This window comes from Leucopleurus acutus (assembly GCF_964270905.1).
Source record: "Leucopleurus acutus genome assembly, chromosome: 2".
NCBI classification, from domain to species: domain Eukaryota; kingdom Metazoa; phylum Chordata; class Mammalia; order Artiodactyla; family Delphinidae; genus Leucopleurus; species Leucopleurus acutus.
Window position 1 is genome coordinate 72,287,719 of NC_139143.1, and position 17,217 is coordinate 72,304,935.

Genomic DNA, 17,217 nt, shown 5'->3' on the forward strand with positions numbered 1-17,217 from the left:
GACAAGAATTCTGGGCATGAATTTCTGTGTAGGGGGTAGCACTTAGGAGTTTTGACTTCATTTAGGAAGCAGAAGATAAACTTCCTCTTTCATTTGTGTCTTAAGAGAAGTGATAAACAAGGCTTCCATCGGAGAAGCTTTGGCTAATTAACAAAAAGTTTTCTCATGCTATTTAAAGAGAAGAATCTGTCGGAAAAGAAGACATTGTACCTTAGAAAAACTGTCAGGTTAAAAAAGCTTTACTATTAGGACACCCTATTTAAAGGCAGCTTTTTTCTTTTTGCTGCTTCACGTTCTTTTTGCACATTTCTCTGTGATAGAGGAGAAATAGAATTAAGTTACTAGCTTTGGGTACTTGCATCAAATTAATTAACCTTTCTGGTCTTCAGTTTCAACTCTTATAAAATGGGTCTGATCATACCTACTTACTGCTGTTGCAAATGTTGAGATTAATATATGCAAAAAGGCCTAGGTATGCAAGTGTAAGGTATTATTGGCTGAGACACTGCAAGTGTGTGGCTTGGGGTCTGTTTAATGAGAGAAACCAAAGTGGGAAGAGCAAGATATATTTACTTATTAATAACATTTTTGACCTAGCATTTGATGGGGAACAGGAAACAATTGGAGGGGCTTCCCTGGTGGTGCAGTGATTAAGAATCCAGCTGCCAATGCAGGGGGGACACAGGTTTGAGCTCTGGTCCTGGAAGATCCCACAGGCCACAGAGCAACTAAGACCGTGTGCCACAGGTACTGAACCTGTGCGCCTAGAGCCCGTGCTCCGCAACAAAAGCCACCGCAATGAGAAGCCTGCACACTGCAACAGAGTAGCTGCCGCTCACCGCAACTAGAAAAAGCCTGCATGCAGCAACGAAGACCCAACACAGCCAAAAATAAATAAATAAATTAATTAATTAAAATTTTAAAAAAGGAAACAATTGGAGTTGTTCTTGATGTGTCTTCTTGTCCTGTCTTCAAAGGATCCTGTCTTAAAAGTCTTCCTGTGTTTGTGTCTCGGTAATGCAGGTAACGCCATGGTCTTTAAGCCGTCTCCCTTCACACCTGTGTCCACACTGCTGCTGGCTGAAATCTATACTGAGGCCGGCGTGCCTCCTGGGCTCTTCAACGTGGTGCAAGGAGGGGCTGCCACAGGCCAGTTTCTGTGTCAGCATCGCGATGTGGCCAAAGTCTCCTTCACTGGAAGTGTGCCCACTGGCTCAAAGGTAAAGACAAGACCAGTATAGGAGAACATAAATGGCATGTAGATCCGGCTGTGTCAAGCCTCCCCAGAATATATGTTGGAGGCTTATCCTCTGATTTTACCCGGCTTGTATTGGCAGGGAGTCTGTAGGTATTATTGGGCAGAGGTCTGAAGTGTGCTTTAAAAGTATGAAGGATAATTAGAACAGCCCACTGGTGTTAGGCTCATTGGGGATGGGAGTCATCTTCTCCTGCCTGTGTCTGAGAGGGCAGGCCCTGAGCTGTCACTTGTATTTTTTGGTGACTTACCTCATCTATAGCAGCCACCTCGGAAGAAAGGGTATTTTCTCAGTTTATTTCAGATTCATTGTTTTGACCTTAGTTTGTGCTCTGAACTCTGTCCGCCTTGAACATAGTAACAGTAATACAAAAGAGTTTCTGCCCATGACAGTCAGGGGAATTGATAGTATTTTTTTAAATGAACTGCCTATTCAGACTATCAAGTGCAATTCTGAGGATTCTCTTCAGTGTTCTGGAAAAGAATATTTCAAGTAGACAGAGGACAAAGTATACTGAGAACAAGGCTGCAGGTCGTGCATAGTTCAAGATGACTTTGGAGGGTCAGGATCTTGTTAACGTAGCATGTAATCTCATTGGTGTTAGACTTCTGAATGCTTTTGTTCTTGTTCTGTAAGATCATGGAGATGTCAGCTAAAGGAATTAAACCTGTTACCTTGGAACTTGGAGGCAAGTCTCCACTGATCATCTTCTCAGATTGTGATATGAAGAATGCTGTGAAGGGGGCACTGATGGCCAACTTCCTCACGCAAGGCGAGGTGTGTACCTGACCCTGGAAGAGGTTTAATGGGAGTCTCGACCCCTTCATCTCACAGCGTGTTTTCTTTTTCTTTTTTTTTTTTTTGCAGTACGTGGGCCTCCCACTTTTTTTTTTTTTTTTTTTTTTTTTGCGGTACGCGGGCCTTTCACTGTTGGGGCCTCTCCCGTTGCGGAGCACAGGCTCTGGACGCGCAGGCTCAGCGGCCATGGCTCACAGGCCCAGCCGCTCTGTGGCATGTGGGATCCTCCCGGACCGGGACACGAACCCGTGTTCCCTGCATCGGCAGGCGGACTCTCAACCACTGCGCCACCAGGGAAGCCCTCAAAACATGTTTTAAAGCTTATTTTGAAATAATTTCAGACTTAAAGAAAAGTTGCACAAATAGTACAAAGAATTCCAATCTATCTTTGAACCAGGTCCCTCAGTGTTAACATTTTATCACATTTACCATTCTGTTGGTATGTCTATACCTACATATGCATATTATTACTGGTTTTTTTTCTGATCTGTTTGAAAGTTGCAGACAGAAGATCCCTAACCTCTACATTCCTATGTGTATTTCCTAAAAACAAGTGCATTCTTTTAAATAAGCACAAAATACTTAGTAAAATATATAACTTGATATTAATGTAGTACTGTTACTCAATCTATAGCCCTTATTCAGATTTCTCCATTTGTTTGACTAATGTCCTTTTAGAAACAATTTTTTTTTTTGCTGGTCCAAGATCTAATCCAGGAATATGCATTGCATTTACTTGTTGTGTCTCTTTACTCTCACTTAATCTGGAACAGTTTTGAAGTCATTCTTATCTTTCAGGACCTTGACATTTGTGAAGAATACAGGCCATTTATTTTGTGGAATGTCCCTCATTTTGGATCTGTCTAGGTTTTGTCTGTTGTTTTTTTTTTAATTGGATTCAGGTTATGCATTTTTGGCAAAACACCACAAAAAAAGATGTTTTATATTTCACAGCGGTGTTGCTGACTTTGATCACTTGCTTAAGGTGGGTCTTTACTGTAAAGTTACTGTTTTTTCCTTTGTGGTTAATAAGTATATTGTAGGAGATAAAGTGAGACTATCTTGTTCCTTATCAAACTTTGACCTACTAGTGTTAGCACCCTTTGTTGATGTTTGCTGGAAACATTTTTTTCTGGTGGCCGCCAAGAAAAATTGGTGTATTTCCAATTCTGTTACTCCTTCTACATTTATATAGTTCACTGTCTATTACAAGAAAGAACTTTTTTCCCTTTTCCCTAGTTTGTTTTTCATTCATTATATCAGCATGGACCAATGGATTCTTATTTCATTCTGCAAGTTATAACCCATTACTTGTATTATTTATTTTGATGCTCAAATAATTGCAGATTCAGATAGTGGGAGCCTCTTTCTGTGACTTTTTGATATGTTCTCATTATTCTTTGAGCACTTCTTTACTTCCTGGCACAGCAAGGCATTCTAGACACGTCTTGTGCTTTCTCTGGTGGAGCTCTGTAATGAGCCGTTTTGCTAAGGAGGCTTGGTTCCATTTAGTGGTAGATGGTATTTAGAAACCAAGATCTGGGTGCCAGCTGTACTCGTTTCTACTGGAGTATCATTGCTCATATGTCTTCTCAGAGGCCAGAGCCAGGAAATATATATTTGGCATATGTGTATGTATGTACACACACATCTATTTATGTATCCATCTATATTAATAACTACAAGTTTATACAGATATTTCCAGTCATTCCAATACTGCAAGGTTTATTTTAGCCTCCTCCATTTCATATTTATAATTTCCTTCTCTGACAGTGAGACATTTAGCTTCAATTACTCACAATATATGTAATTACTCCATCCTAGAATATGTTTATAATAGTTTCAGATTTGTGAAAGTACACTACTGTGAAAAATAAACCTTCTAACTAGAGTGCAACATTTTTATTTTACAGCTCTTTTTGTCTTTAGCCTGGGGTACAGTTAAAATTCTGTGTTCAGAAGTTAATGAGTCGGTTCTTCCTTCACCACCCCCTTCAGTATGGTTATGATATTCATTTTAAATAATGAGTTTATTCATTTCTGTTTGTATTTCATTTGGGGTTTATTTTCACCCATCCTTGCTTTAGGCGAAATACTAACATGGTTCTAAATGTCAGAATTTTACCAAAAAAGGAAACAAATGGCACTCCTCCTATCCCTTCTACTCATTCCCGTTCCCTCCTTCTTCCAATCCATCCCTATCCAACCAAACCTGTTTCTCATTTTTCCTTCCTATTTCTTTTTACACAAATGACCAGGTACTTGTATATTTCTTATTTTCTCCTCTTTCCTCAACACAAAAGATAGCAGAATTACTGTTTTGCTTTTTTCACTTGGAAATCACTTCATTTCATAGAAATCTTCTTTCTTCTTTATAACTGTGTAGTATAATTCCTTGTATAGGTGTTAGTTTATTCAACTACTCTCTTTTGGATGGGATTTAGTTTCCAGTATTTTGTGATTACAAACAGTTCTGCAGTGAATAACCTCGTGCACATGTGTGTTCACATTGTTGGAGATATAGTTTCAGAGTAAATTCCTAGAAGTGGTAAATGTAATTTTTTGTGCCTATTTTTTTGTAGTAAAATATATATAATATAAAATTGACCGTGTTAATCATTTTTGAGTTTACAGTCCAGTGGCATTAAGTATATTCACACTGTTATGCAGCCATCACCACCATCCACCTCTAGAACTCTTTTCATCTTATAGGACTGAAACTCTACACATTAAACAATAACTTCATATATCCTTTTCTTCCCAGTCCCCAGTAACCACTATTCTACTTTCTCTCTGTATGGATTTGACTATTCTAGGTATCTCATATAAGTGGAATCAAACAGTATTAGTCCTTTTGTGTCTGGCTTATTTCACTTAACTTAAGGTCTTTAAGGTTCATCTATGTTGTAGCATGTGTCAGATTTTTCTTCCTTTACAAGATTGCATAATATCCCGTTGTATATGTATGCCACATTTTCTTTATCCATTCATCTACCGGTGGACGTTTAGGTTACTGCTACCTTTGGCTATTGTGACTGGTACTGCTGTGAACATTGATGTGCAAATATCTAGTCAAGTCCCCGCTTTCACTTCTTTTGGGTATATACCCAGAAGTGGAATTTCTAGATCATATAGTAATTCTGTGTTTTAATTTTTCAAGGAATTGCCATACTGTTTTCTACAGCAGCTGCACCATTTTACGTTCTCACCAACAATGCACAAAGGCTCTAATTTCTCCACATCCTTGCCAATACTTGTTATTTTCTGGTTTTATTGGTCGCAGCCATCAGAGTAGATGTAAAGTAGTATCTCACTGTAGGTTTTTATTTATATTTCCCTTATGATTAGTGATGTTGAGTGCATATATAATTTTGTAAGTAGTGCCATATTCCCCTCCAAATGGGTTGGACCAACTTGCATTCTTACCAACAATATATGTGTGCCTATTTCCTCACGAGGTAAGGGGTGATACTTCATTGTAGTTTTAATTTCAATTATCTAATTATGAACGAGATTGAACATCTTTTCTAGGCTTAAGGACCATTTATATGTGTGTGTGTGAATTGTGCATAACTTTTATCCAATTTTATATTGCACATCTAGTCATTTCCTTCAATTCTTTTTGTAGAGATTTTTTTCTTATTCACACATAGTGAAGTTCACTTTTTTTCTTTTTGGCCGTGCTGCAACACTTGCAGGATCTCAGTTCCCCAACCAGGGATCAAACCCGGGCCCTTGGCAGTGAAAGCGCCAAGTCCTAAGCACTGGGCTGCCAGAGAATTCCCAAGTTCACTTTTTTTGGTGTGTTATACTATTAGTTTTGATTTTCCCTCAGTTTTTATAAGTTATTTAAATATTGGTGATAGTACCCTTTATCTGTGATGTATGTTGTAAATGTTTTCTTCCAGTTTGTTGTCTTGGCTTTGTTTAGGATGTTTTTGCCATGCAAAAGATTATTGATTTTATGTAGTCAAATTTATCATTTTTTTCTTTCATTGCACCTAGATTTTGAGTACTAGTTAGAAAACCTTTTCCTGCACCTAGGTTATAGTAGAATTCACCTATATTTTCTCTTGGTAATTGGTTTTTTATTCTATATTTAGATTCCTTACACATTTGGGGTTTACTCCTGTGTACAGTATGAGATTGTATCTTTTTTTCCACATGGCTAACCAGTGGAACCATTTGTTACTAATTCATCTTTACTATAGTGGTTTTAGATTCCACCTTTATCGTAAACTAAATTTCCTTGAGTACTTGGATCTATTTTTGAACTTTCTTTTCTGTTCTACTGTTCTGATATCATTTGAGTAGTATTTATGTTCATGTCTGTGGGAGGGTCTAAATAGTCATTACTTGTGTGTGTGTTTTTTTTTTTAATTTTGGTTGCGTTGGGTCTTTGGCACTGCCTGCGGGCTTTCTCTAGTTGCAGCAAGCAGGGGCTACTCTTCATAGTGCTGTGTGGGCTTCTCATTGTGGTGGCTTCTCTTGTTGCGAAGCACGGACTCTAGGCGCACAGGCTTCAGTAGTTGTGGCACGCAGGCTCAGTAGTTGTGGCTCGCAGGCTCTGGAGTGCAGGCTTACTAGTTGTGACGCATGGGCTTAGCTGCTCTGTGGCATGTGGGATCTTCCTGGACCAGGGATTGAACCCATGTCCCCTGCATTGGCAGGGGGATTCTTAACCACTGCACCACCAGGGAAGTCCCATTACTTGTGTTTTTAGAGACAAACATTGACTCTGAACCGCCCTAGGTTTTTATTAGACTGAAGGCCTCAGTTCTTGATCTATTTTTACTCTTCAGTCCCTCCCACTCTTAATTCCTGCTCTCAAAATATACAGCCAAATTGAGGATCTGAGATGAAGAAACAGCAGTCCTATGGGTCATATGGATCTATTCATTGCTTTAAGGAAATTTATACAAAAACAAAGGCAGAGAGTTTGTGTGTGGGGTACTATGTCCACAATTACACGTGTGATCCTATTCAGTATGGTGATAATTTTTAGAAGTGGAACTAACCTTTAAAGAAAGTATACTGTCTCTTTTAAATTTAAAGCTGTTGAACTTTTTATCCTTTTCCTTTTTTTCCCCCTCATCTACATATAAAGTTTTATGTGTCTGTCCTTTAGGTTTGTTGTAATGGTACAAGGGTATTTGTGCAAAAGGAAATTCTTGATCAATTTTCAGAGGAAGTGGTGAAACAGACCCAAAGGATAAAAATTGGAGATCCCCTTCTGGAAGATAAAAGGATGGGTCCCCTGATCAACCGACCACATCTGGAGCGAGTCCTTGGGTTTGTTAAAGTGGCAAAGGAGCAGGTGAGAAACAAGTGGAGGTGAGATGAGAGGAGGGGGAGGGGTAGTTACTCCTAGGTTACTTGCTCTATGCTTCTTTCCTATGGTCATATCCATTTGGGAGCTGTATTCTGCATTGTACTTGCAGTGGAGTGACTAAGTACGCATTTGTTCAGGACACAAGTGGCATTTCGGGAATGCATACTGGGGTTTTATGTTTAACATAAAATATGTGTTCTTTTTTGGTAGGGTGCTAAAGTATTATGTGGTGGAGACCTCTACGTACCTGAAGATCCCAAATTAAAGGATGGGTATTACATGAGACCTTGTGTGTTAAGTATGTTCTCTTCTTGTTTGCTTTTAAACAGTTTGAATTAAATGTCAGATAGACAAGAATATTTATAAACTGTGTATATGGTATAAGGCAAGTGTTGGCAAACTGTGTGTCCCTGCTACTCAGATTTAAGGAGTAAAGTTCTCCCTTACCTTGGAAGCCTCATGTGTGCCCCTTCTCTTCTTGGACAATGATATCAGTTACATGGGACTTAACTGGGTGTACAGCTGTTGTTCTAGAATCAAGGCACTCCAAAAAAATGAAAGGGCATGTTTGTTAAAAATTCAGTAATGAATTTCTTTTCTCAAGAAAGTTGGTAAAGATTGTGCTTTTCTTTGAACTTTAGGTCATCAATATAATAAAACCAATTTGTTGGACAATATATTAATATTTTCAAAAATTATATGATATAATAATTTTAGCACTTCCTTTCAATCTGAAAAATCTCCTGGTTTGGACAGTCAAGTATGTGGTCATCCTACTGTCCTCACACCCATCTCCTTCTCTTCTACTGGGGGTGACACTGTTCTAGATGTTGTTGTTGTCATTTACTTTTCTCTGTCATTTTATATTGTATCTCCTATAAAAATATTGCTAGTTTCCTTGAGTTTAAAAACCTATATCTAGATGGAATTATGTTGTATAATTCCTTACACCTTATCCTGAAGATAGATTCAGCTGATTTTTGTCCCTGAGGTTGATAGTGGTGTCACACTTTTCAACCCTTGATATTTGGTGCAGTTTAACCTTTTAGGTCTTGCTAAAAAGCTAAAGATCTGCTGAGGTTTAAGGGCTGTGAATTTAGCATCCATGCCATGGATTAGCTTGTAGCTATTAAGGAAGAGGGAAAACTTACTATATGTTTTTACATAGAAAATACAGGTTAAACAGTAGTGTATATGGTATTATCCCAAATCTATTAAAAATCAAATATGTGCATGGGAAAAAGAAGGAACAGAGAATATGCATCATATTTTTTTAAAAAGGAATCAGGTTTTTTGTTTTTAAATAAATTCATTTTATTTATTTATTTTTGGTTGTGTTGGGTCTTCGTTGCTGCACATGTGCTTTCTCTAGTTGTGGTGAGTGGGGGATACTCTTAGTTGTGGTGTGTGGTCTTCTCATTGCACTGGCTTCTCTTGTTGTAGAGCATGGGCTCTAGGTGCATGGGCTTCAGTAGTTGTGGCGTGGGGGCTCAGTAGTTGTGGCTCACGGGCTCTAGAGCACAGGCTCAGTAGTTGTGGTACACGGGCTTAGTTGCTCCGTGGCCTGTGGGATCCTCCCAGACCAGGGCTCGAACCCGTGTCCCCTGCATTGGCAGGCAGATTCTTAACCACTGTGCCACCAGGGAAGTCTGCATCATAATATTGATAGTGGATTTCTCTAGATGCTGGGATTAAAGGTGATTTTTTATTATACTTTGTGCATTTCTGAATATTACAGATTTTCTACAGAGAACATGTATTTTACAATTAGGAAAAAAAATGTTTTTAAACAAACTGTGAACCTATGCAAAGGACAGGGAGCTAACTACCTTAACTTCATTCTAGTGATTCTGAAAGCCTTGTTTGTCATCTACAGTGTCAGTATCACTTGGAAAACTTGTTAAAAATGCAGATTTCTCATCCCTGCCCTAGACCCCCAAATGTCACTTTCAGGGCCCAGGACCTTGAGATCTGCATGTTAATAAGTCCTCAGTACATTTTTATGCATATAAAATGACTGGAGAATGACTCCAGAACCTCAATCTTTAGATTCATTTACTTGAGATTTGGGGCTAAAGTATAATGAGTGTTATGTGTGGGGCAGGAAGCTTTTCTTTTCTCGTAACATCAGCTGCTGCTTTATCCCCTCATCTCTTTTGACTCTTCAATATAGAATGCATTGCACACAGAGCCATACTGTGTTATCAACCTGTGTAAGACAAACTGTATTCTGGGACTGTTGGGTAATGAATTATCTTGAGTAATTTAATATTCTGGCTAACAATTTCCCTAAAAATTGTATGTGGATTAGTAATTTTCAAAGATTTAGATTATAATAAACTATCCTTAAACACAACCTAAAATTATTTAATATACCTTTGAAGGTAGTTTAGGTGTCCCCAGAGTACAGTGTAACATACACACGACCAGAGTGCTGTTCTTACTTTGTATGCGCAAGCTCTGATTCATCTCTTATGAGATTTTAGAGTCCTCCTCTTTGTAGATATGTGAGCAGTTGGTTTTTAGCTTTGGCTAGTGTAAAGCTGGTGTTTAAAGTAGGGTTCTCAAGCTGCTTTTCTGCCTCCACATTGTTTACATGTGTCACACAACCTTACAAACAACATATCTCACTCCATGCGTGGTTTCCAGCATTGAGGTGAGCTGTTCTTCAGGCAAAGTGTGGATAAAAGCACCACTGTCTTGAGGATCAGTGAGGTTCAGTATTTCACATCTAAATATATGAGCTTCTTTAGACATATATGCATATTTTAAAATGTCAAGTGTGAATTTAATCTTTTTAGGGATTTAGCCACTTAAAAACTTAAGTATATTTTCATATAAAATGAACACTCCTTATTTCTAAGTTATTATTTTTACATTGTATTTTCTTTTTTAAAAATATTGTTTCTCATTCTAATCATATCAGAGTCATTAAGAAAATGTGAAAAAATATAAAAAATGTTAGTCATGTGTAACATTTTAACAGAAATTGGGAGGATATATACTGTTTGTACCTTTTTCAGTGAAGTTAATCATGAGCATTTACTTATTAAGTTTTCTTCAAAAACATTACTTCTTTTTTTTTAGTAATCATTTTAATTCATTTGGAGCGCATCCTGTACACACACACACGCACACAGACACACACCCCATCGTTTTTGTTTGTTTGGTTTTTTTTGGCTGCGCTGAGTCTCTGTTGTGGTGCATGGGCTTCTTAGTTGTGGCACGTGGGCTTCTGTAGTTGTGGCACGTGGGCTCCAGGGCACGCAGGCTCAGTAGTTGGGGGGCGTGGGCTCTCTAGTTGTGGCGCGCGGGCTTAGCTGCCCTGCGGTATGTGGGATCTTAGTTCCCCAACCAGGGATCGAACCCGCGTCCTCTGCATTGGAAGGCGGATTCTTAACACTGGACCACCAGGGAAGTCTCCAAAACATTACTTTTTTTTTTTTTTTCTTGCTATATGTGGGCCTCTCACTGTTGTGGCCTCTCCTGTTGCGGAGCACAGGCTCCGGACACGCAGGCTCAGCGGCCGTGGCTCACAGGCCCAGCCACTCCGCGGCATGTGGGATCCTCCCGGACCGGGGCACGAACCCGTGTCGCCTGCATTGGCAGGCGGACTCCCAACCACTGCGCCACCAGGGAAGCCCCAAAACATTACTTTTTGATGCTTCATAGAAGTTCATCATTGGGTTGTGTACCATTCACGTGATCATCCCATCTATTTTGGATGTCTAGTGTGTTGCTTCTAGTTTTGACTGTCACAGGAATGTTGTGATGGAAGTCCTTGTATGTACATCCTTGTACACCTCATTAGCTATTTTCTTATGATGAATTCAAAAAAGTAGATTTAGAATGAACACAGAGGCCATGGCTCCTTAATACGTAGTGTTGAATCGTCATGCAGAAAGGATGCTCGGATTTATATTCACACTGAAAATGTCACAGTGAAATTTCTCTAAAGCCGTGTATTCACTGTTTACTATGAACAGGAAATTTTAACGTGCCAGAAATAATCATTCCTTTGCTGATGTTTGGTTTTTTAATAATGTTTGCAGCTAATTGTAGAGATGACATGACCTGTGTGAAAGAAGAGATTTTTGGACCGGTTATGTCCATTTTATCATTTGACACTGAAGCTGAGGTTCTGGAAAGAGCCAATGATACCACTTTCGGACTAGCAGCTGGTGTCTTCACCAGGTAGGTGGGGAAGGACACCCCAAGTGGCTTTGAAGAAATGGGGCTGCAGTGTCTTCTTAGATATTTAATTGATCTTGTTCCCTCACTGGAGTTTGCCCTCACTGCATTTTCATCAGCACTTTCTATTTGCCTCAGTTAAAGTCAAAAGATGGCAAAGTAGCATTTCACAGTTAGCCCTGAATAGCCAGAGAACCCTAGTGTTGAGTTTAAATTAAGCTATTAGCTTTATTGATGAAAATTCTATCCTTTTTTCATTCATACATTGAATAAATATTTAAGTTTCTGATCTATGTAAAGCATCATGTTAGGTGCCTATTAAAAACATGTATGTCAAGGAATTTAGAAATCCATAAGCATATAAATACTGGGCAGTATCCTTCAAAGCCATGATTTTTAGCTTTATAGAAGTCCCTAAATTGGAATGCATTGTAACACATGTGGGCCTTTTTTCTATTGTTGTGTATTTAGGGTGCTATTTCCAATTTTAACTGTTGTAAGTAATGTTGGGATTAATATCTTTGTACATAAACTTTAACCACTATAAGAAAAACAAAAAGTGATTTCGGAGAAAAATTTCTTAGAAAATTCTTGCAGATTGCTTGTTTATGTACAAATTCTGATTAGTCTTTGGCAGTAGTAGGCAGTTTTCTAAGACTGTTTACACTTGGGATTATGCTGTTTCTTTAGTGACATACAGGGTTATAATTTTTTGTAGATTTGTGGTCAGGAACGTGGGATGGAAGACCCAAGTCTCCCTTGAGGACCTGATGTAGTAGCTTCTTTTTGAGTTCTGAAGAAAAAAGTGAGGAGCTACTTTTTTTTTTTTTTTTAATAGACTTTATTTTTAAGAGCACTTTTAGGTTCACTGCAAAACTGAGTGGAAGTACAGAGATTTCCCAGCTACTCCTGCCCCACACATGCATAGTCTCCCCCATGATCCACATCCCCCACCAGAGTGGAACAGTTGTTAGAACTGATGAAGCTACATGACCACATCTTTATCACCCAAAGACTGTAGTCCACATTAGGGTTCACTCTTGGTGTGCATTCTATGGGTTTGGACAAATGTATAATAACTTGTACTCACTGTTGTAATATCATACAGAGTAGTTTCACTACCCTAAAAGTCCTCTCTGAGGAGCTGCTTTTTTGTTTGTTTGTTTTGTTTTGTTTTGCTTTGTTTTTTTGGGCTGTGCCTCACAGCTTACGGGATCTTATTTCCCCGACCAGGGATTGAACCCAAGCCCTTGGCAGTGAAAACACAGTCTTAACCACTGGACCGCCAGGGAATTCCCAGGAGCTGCTTTTTTTTTTTTTGTATATATATGTATATTTAAAAATATTTATTTATTTGGTTGCGCCGGGTCTTAATTGTGCACGTGGGCTCCTTAGTTGTGGCAGGCGGGCTCTTTAGTTGTGACATGTGAACTCTTAGTTGCAGCATGCGTGTGGGATCTAGTTTCCTGACCAGGGATCGAACCCAGGGCCTCTGCATTGGGAGTGTGGAGTCTTAACCACTGCACCACCAGGGAAGTCCCAGGAGCTGCTTTTTTTGATTTGAGGATTGAGTGGGATAAGTCTCTCCTCTTGCTTTGCTTCGCCACCAAAATACAGACAAAGGCCAGTTACAAAGGAGGGTAACTCCTTTTTTTTTTTTTAAAACAGCTTTGTTGGGATAATTCATGTACCAAACAATCCACCTATTTAAATTGTACAATTCAATAGTTTTTAGTATATTTACAGATTGTACAACTGTCATAATCTAATTTTAAAACATTTTCTTCATTCTAAGAACAATAACAGTTACTCTACATTTTCCCCTCCCCCCAGTCCCTGGCAACCACTGATCTACTTTGTCTTTATAGATTTGCATATTTTGAATATTTTACGTAGATGAAATCATACAGTATGTGACCCTTCACGACTGGCTTCTTTCACTTAGTTCATCTACTGGCTTCTTCTCAAAGTTCATTTACTGTTATAGTATGTATCACTACTTTATTCCTTTCTACTACTGAGTAATATTCTGTTGTATGGATATATCACATTTTGTTTATTCATTGACCCATTGGTAGACATTTGGGCTGTTTCTACTTTTTGGCTATTATGAATAATGCTCCTATGAGCATTCATATATGAGTCTTTGTGTGGATATTTGTGTATTTCATTTCTGGTATATACCCAGGAGTGGAATTGCTGGATCCTATGGTGACTCTGTGTTTAACTATCTGAGGAACTGCTAAACTGTTTTCCAAAGTGGCAGTACCATTTTACATTCCCATCAGCAATGTATAAGGGTTGCAGTTTCTCCACATGCTAGTCAGCAATTGTTATTGTCGGTTCTCTTGATTTTAGCCATCCTAGAGGTCGTGCAGTGGTGTCTTGTATCAGTTTTGATTTGCATTTCTGTGAGTTGTCTTTTTACTTTCCTGACAGTCTCATTTGCAGCACAAAATTTTAAAATTTTGTCAGTGTAATTATTCTATTTTTTCTGTATCTGTTACTTTTGGTGTCATGTCTAAGAAGATTGTATCTAACCGAAGGTCATGAAGATTTATTCCTGTTTGCTTCAAAGAGTTCTGTGGTTTTCACTCTGACATTTTAGGTCAGTGGCCCATTTGAGTTAATTTTTGTGTGTAGTGTAAGAAAGAGATCTTCCTTCATTCTTCTGCATATGTATATCCAGTTGTTCTAGCACTATTTGTTGAAAAGACTATTTTCCCCCATTGAATTGTTTTGGCACCCTTGTTGCTGCTGCTTATTTTATACATGCGTTTGGATGAGACTATAAAATTCAAATCCTTATCTATTTTGCATGGATGGTATAAGATCTTAAAACACAGTTTGAAGAAACAAGAATTTGGCAATGTTTTGAGACCCTTAGAAGTGACCGTCTAACTTTTCCTGGTAAGGTTGTAGCAAAAGAAACTGTGAATAACCAATGCATTTTTTTCTTCATAGGGACATCCAGCGTGCCCACAGAGTGGTGGCTGCGCTTCAGGCTGGAATGTGCTTCATTAACAACTATAATGTCAGCCCAGTGGAGTTGCCCTTTGGTGGATATAAGAAGTCAGGTGAGGATCTGGGAACTGTGAAAGCAAACCCCCGTCTCTAGAAACACTGGTCATAATTCAGTCCTTATGGCACAGGTTCCTAAACCCGTGTGTGTATCATAATCACCTGGAAAAGTATATGAATTCCTGGTCCTCCCCAGGCCCACTGTTTCCGTCTCTGGGAATGGAAGCTGAGTATCTTTATTTTTTTCCAGAAGCTCTCCAGAAGTCTTTGATGTGTAGACTGGATTGTGAACAGCTGACATATATCTGAAAAAGGTTTATCTCATGGGTAGGATTACTTTTTCCTCACAGTCTGTGATTGCCATTAAGTGTAAAACCACCCCTAGGCGTTCTAACCGTGGCAAGTTTGTAAATCTAGTCTGTTAGGAGATTTGAGGCATCAGGAACATAGCCATTACTTTGAGGTTCTTTCTTTGGAGTTTGTTGCTAATTTCACCAATTCTGTATGAAAATTGGTTTGGACTTTGTGGGTGCACCATTCTAAGAGTCCGACCCCTACTCTCCTGGCAGATATTTATGGCCATCACCGTGTTGGCAAACATATAAACATGGATGAATGATGATGAGATGGTGGGTGTTAATTTGACAGTTTTATTTGGTATTGCGTTTGGTATCATTCTGGCATTCTCTAGTCATACTTCACTAGTCATTCTTGTTCCTATGGGGTACCTGGAGGAGCTGTAACACAGACGTAAATGCAGGGTAGGAACCAAGGCTCTGTTTTATTAATTCATAACCCTCAGTTTGTTTGCAATCTGCAGCTTTGGCCTCAGTGGGGCCTCTGAGGCCAGCTTTCCCTTCCCTAAACCTGAATCTTTGGATCAGTGCCCATGATATGCCTGTATGAGATGAGAGGGACAGAAAGCTGGCCTAACATGCCCAATGGGCTCCATGCTGAGAGGATCTGGAAAGGAACAAAAGGCAGAGTGAGGCCTTAGCAGGGCCATTGTGTATGTCCCATTTGGAATGATGCCCCCTGGAGATGTGCATTTTTGGAGACTGGGCCTTGCTCTTAGGATGCAGAGCCTGCCTCGGTCTGGGGTAGGGGACACAAGGAAGGCTGTCCTGTAACCTCATCTACTATTGATTGGGCAGTGTCTTGGCTTTGAGTAACCTGAGAGCCTAAAGGGTCCACTCCCCACGTGAGTGGACAGAGTATAAATAGTAGGTGCTCTTACAGATTTAGTATAAGAGAAGGTTAATAAGCCTATTATGTAGAGTTAAGTTTTAAGTTAGCACTGACTTTCAAAGGCATCAGGTTGACTGATAATTGTAGAGAATGCTCTAATGCTTGATAAGAAAGTCTGAACATTTTTAGACCTTAGTCTAGAAGAGTAGATACTAGAAGTTAAGAGTCTTACTGGTAAGAAATGAAACCTAAATATTTCCCCATCCCCGAAGGCTAGTGTGTTACTTTTCCCACGTCTAGCTCCACAGTTAATACATGCAGTTGAGGACTTGATCCCAGAACTTCTTGGCTCTGCACTCTTCTCCAGCCCTGGGAGCAGTGCCTGTTTCTGCAGGTCACTGTGGCTGGATTACCGCAATGGCTCACCCTCACCCCTTCTCTTCCTTTCAGGGTTTGGCAGAGAGAATGGCCGTGTGACAATTGAATATTATTCACAACTAAAGACTGTGTATGTGGAGATGGGTGACGTGGAGTCTGCTTTTTGAAAACGTGCAGAGAAGCCAGTGAACACGGCCGGGCCTGGGAATAATGAGAAGCGGCTCTCTTGACCGCGGCGGTGCAGCCACCTACCAGTTTAGATCCAGAATGTTGGCCATTCAGGATAAGAGAATGGTTCAGTGTTACTCTTCATCGCTCAATCAATTTCCTAAGTGAAAATGCGCGTAAGTGCCTTTTAGATGCTAATCAAGAAAGCTGTGATTTTTCCTTAAAGCAAATTTCTGGGAAATCTTTGAGAGCCACTAGCACACTACTGGAAAACAGGGGGAGGGACCAGGATTGTTCTTCCACAGAGCCGACCCACTGACAGGTTCATTCTCTAGCTTGCTTTAAAGAACCTGTGCCTTTATAGAGGTTCCTGGGGGAATCAGCAGAGATTTCTGCTCCTTGACGTTTCTAAAGACATGGCCCCTTGTCATTCCATTCAGAAGGCTGGCAGTCGGGAGAGAGGGCTTGGCTTATTAATAGACGGGTCTGTTTGGTGTGAATGCTGACTGGCCATAGCCCGCGCTGCGGGGATGGGGGAAACCGGCTCCAGTCCTTGAGTTACAGCTTGCTCTCTTATGACAGAAGAGTTTCCTTTTAAACGTACAGATTATTTGTAATCCACTGCAGTATACTGAAACTAAATAAATCACACTGTCAGTCCTTTCAGTGTCATGTTTTGAAGGTATACACATCTCAGGGTTATAGGAGGACACAGGATAGGGCTAAAGTTAAACGTTTAAGGTAGAGGATTTGACCTTCTTTGCAGTGAGTACACATGGGCAGGCTTCTTTTGCTGTAATGAACTTTCAGTGGCCCATTCAGACTTCTGGGCTCCATGTTCTTCCCAGCCCAGATAAACTGTGCCTGTCCTTAAAGGGCTGTCAG

General features: G+C 39.7%; 1 protein-coding gene across 1 annotated transcript in view; it reads left to right on the forward strand.

Annotated features, from left to right (window-relative positions):
* The window catches only part of ALDH9A1 (aldehyde dehydrogenase 9 family member A1), a 28,942-nt gene extending 11,950 nt beyond the window's left edge, over positions 1 to 16,992 (forward strand). Inside the window, 7 exon segments of the mRNA XM_082833831.1 lie at positions 1,024 to 1,220; positions 1,893 to 2,033; positions 7,183 to 7,371; positions 7,597 to 7,684; positions 11,439 to 11,580; positions 14,542 to 14,654; positions 16,237 to 16,992. Coding sequence (XP_082689957.1) covers positions 1,024 to 1,220; positions 1,893 to 2,033; positions 7,183 to 7,371; positions 7,597 to 7,684; positions 11,439 to 11,580; positions 14,542 to 14,654; positions 16,237 to 16,331 — 965 coding nt within the window. The 3' untranslated portion in view covers positions 16,332 to 16,992.
* The last annotated feature ends 225 nt before the right edge of the window (positions 16,993 to 17,217 follow it).